At 42.1% G+C, this 1,844-nt stretch overlaps 1 protein-coding gene across 1 annotated transcript; it reads right to left on the bottom strand.

Annotated features, from left to right (window-relative positions):
- Positions 1 to 119: 119 nt before the first annotated feature.
- Positions 120 to 323, bottom strand: SARC_15056 (hypothetical protein; the record flags this gene model as incomplete). The annotated part of the gene is made up of 1 exon (XM_014290816.1): positions 120 to 323. A coding segment is annotated over one exon (204 nt), but the record flags the coding sequence as incomplete, so codon positions are not given.
- Positions 324 to 1,844: the final 1,521 nt, after the last annotated feature.

Below are 1,844 nucleotides of genomic sequence, written 5' to 3'. Positions count from 1 at the left end.
AATACACATACACATACACGTACACATACACATACACATACACATACACATTCACATACACATTCACATTCACATACACATACACATACACATACACTTACACATACATATACACATACATATAGATTTCCAGTCGTCTTGACGTGGCGGCAGGAGACATGCTGAATAGCTGGATCGTCGCGTTTCTCCAGATCCCCCACCTCTCCAAAGATCAGCGTGATGGAGAAGTTGGGCTTAAAGTCCATTTGCTTCTCAAACAGCATCTCGTGTTGCGGAAACGTGATAGTAGGCCGTTCTACATCTGTGTGTATGTGCATGGTCATAGCGACGAGGCTGTTGTAACAGTGTGGTGTTGCTAGTGTGGTTGTATATATGTATATATGTGAAATATCATAGCGATAAGGTTGTTGTGATAGTGAGGTGTTGCTTGTGTGTGGTTGCATATATGTATATATGTGTATTATCATAGCGATAAGGTTGTCCTGATAGTGAGGTGTTGTTTGTGTGCGGTTGCATATATGTATATATGTGTAAAATCATAACAATAAGGTTGCTGTGATAGTGAGGTGTTGCTTGTGTGTGATTGTATATTTGTATATATAGTTGTATACATCCATATATGTGCATGGTCATAGCGGTTATATCGTTGTAATAGTGTTCTGTCGCTTGTGTGTGGTTGTATATGTGTATGAACTCACAAGAAATCGGTACATGATCGAGCTTATAGACGTCCTCATGTTTATATGTAAACATTACAGACGAGCTCCTGTTGCAGAATAGTGATAGTAGGCTGTCCCACATCTGCATACATGTACATGTGCATACGCATGGGATTTAATACAATAGTCTCGTGCGGCATATATAAATTCGTATATGTGTAGGTATATGTATATGTGTTGACTGCAGTTTGGCATCCGGTAGAAGCAACAGACGAGCACCTATGCGCTACAGGCGCAGCTATTGTTCGTGTGGTGGAGGGCGATACTTGACACTCCGTTTATCACTACAGCACCGTCCCATGCACATATGGCAGTATAGACATTGGGTTATTATGTCACCAGTTGTAGGTTATGCGCGGAGTGCCAGCGATTCTAGACAGGTCGGTTCTGTATCTGTGTGCATGCATGTGTATTTGTGTATATGCAAGTATTTACACATGTGTGTATGCACGTATATATGTGTGCGTATGTATGTAAATATATATGTGTGTGTGCATATATGTATATGTGAGTGATTGGTTTGCTTCGATGCAGGCACATACTTGTGTGCATCCCTACCGTCCCCCAGGCCTGCGTTTGTGTGCGTGCTCTAGTGCACCGCTTCGTCCGTGCGTGTGCGTAAGACTCTGCCGTCTATCTGTGACTATATACACGACAGTATGTTGTACCACTGAATATATCTGTGTGGCGGTCGTACAACCCGTACTATACTCGTCGTGCAGTATAAAGCCATTTCAACGGTCTCTGGCATCCACATATCTTTAAATGCCATATAAACGGTATTTTTAACTTCCCATTTTAACAGTCTTTCTAACTTCTCATTTAAACGGTCGTTTTAACTTCACGTTATAACACACTACAATGCATACCTTGAGGTATGAGACCCACATCCACCGACACTTCGCACAGTTTTCGATTGGGTGTCGGCGCTGTCTGCGCGTGATACAGCCGGACTGTAACATTGCCCTGCAATGATAGAAGACAATAAGTTATAGTATACGTCAGAAGTTGCGTTATACTATATATTTGAAACGGACAATACGTGTATATTCCAGTTGTATTGCACTGATAGTGGGAGGAACGAAGTTACAGGGCGTTTGAAAAGACGGCTCCAGCGTACATTAC

This window comes from Sphaeroforma arctica, assembly GCF_001186125.1.
Source record: "Sphaeroforma arctica JP610 unplaced genomic scaffold supercont1.5536, whole genome shotgun sequence".
Lineage (NCBI taxonomy): Eukaryota > Ichthyosporea > Ichthyophonida > Sphaeroforma > Sphaeroforma arctica.
Note: the sequence above shows the minus strand (reverse complement) of the source record. Positions and strands in the feature narration are given on the sequence as shown.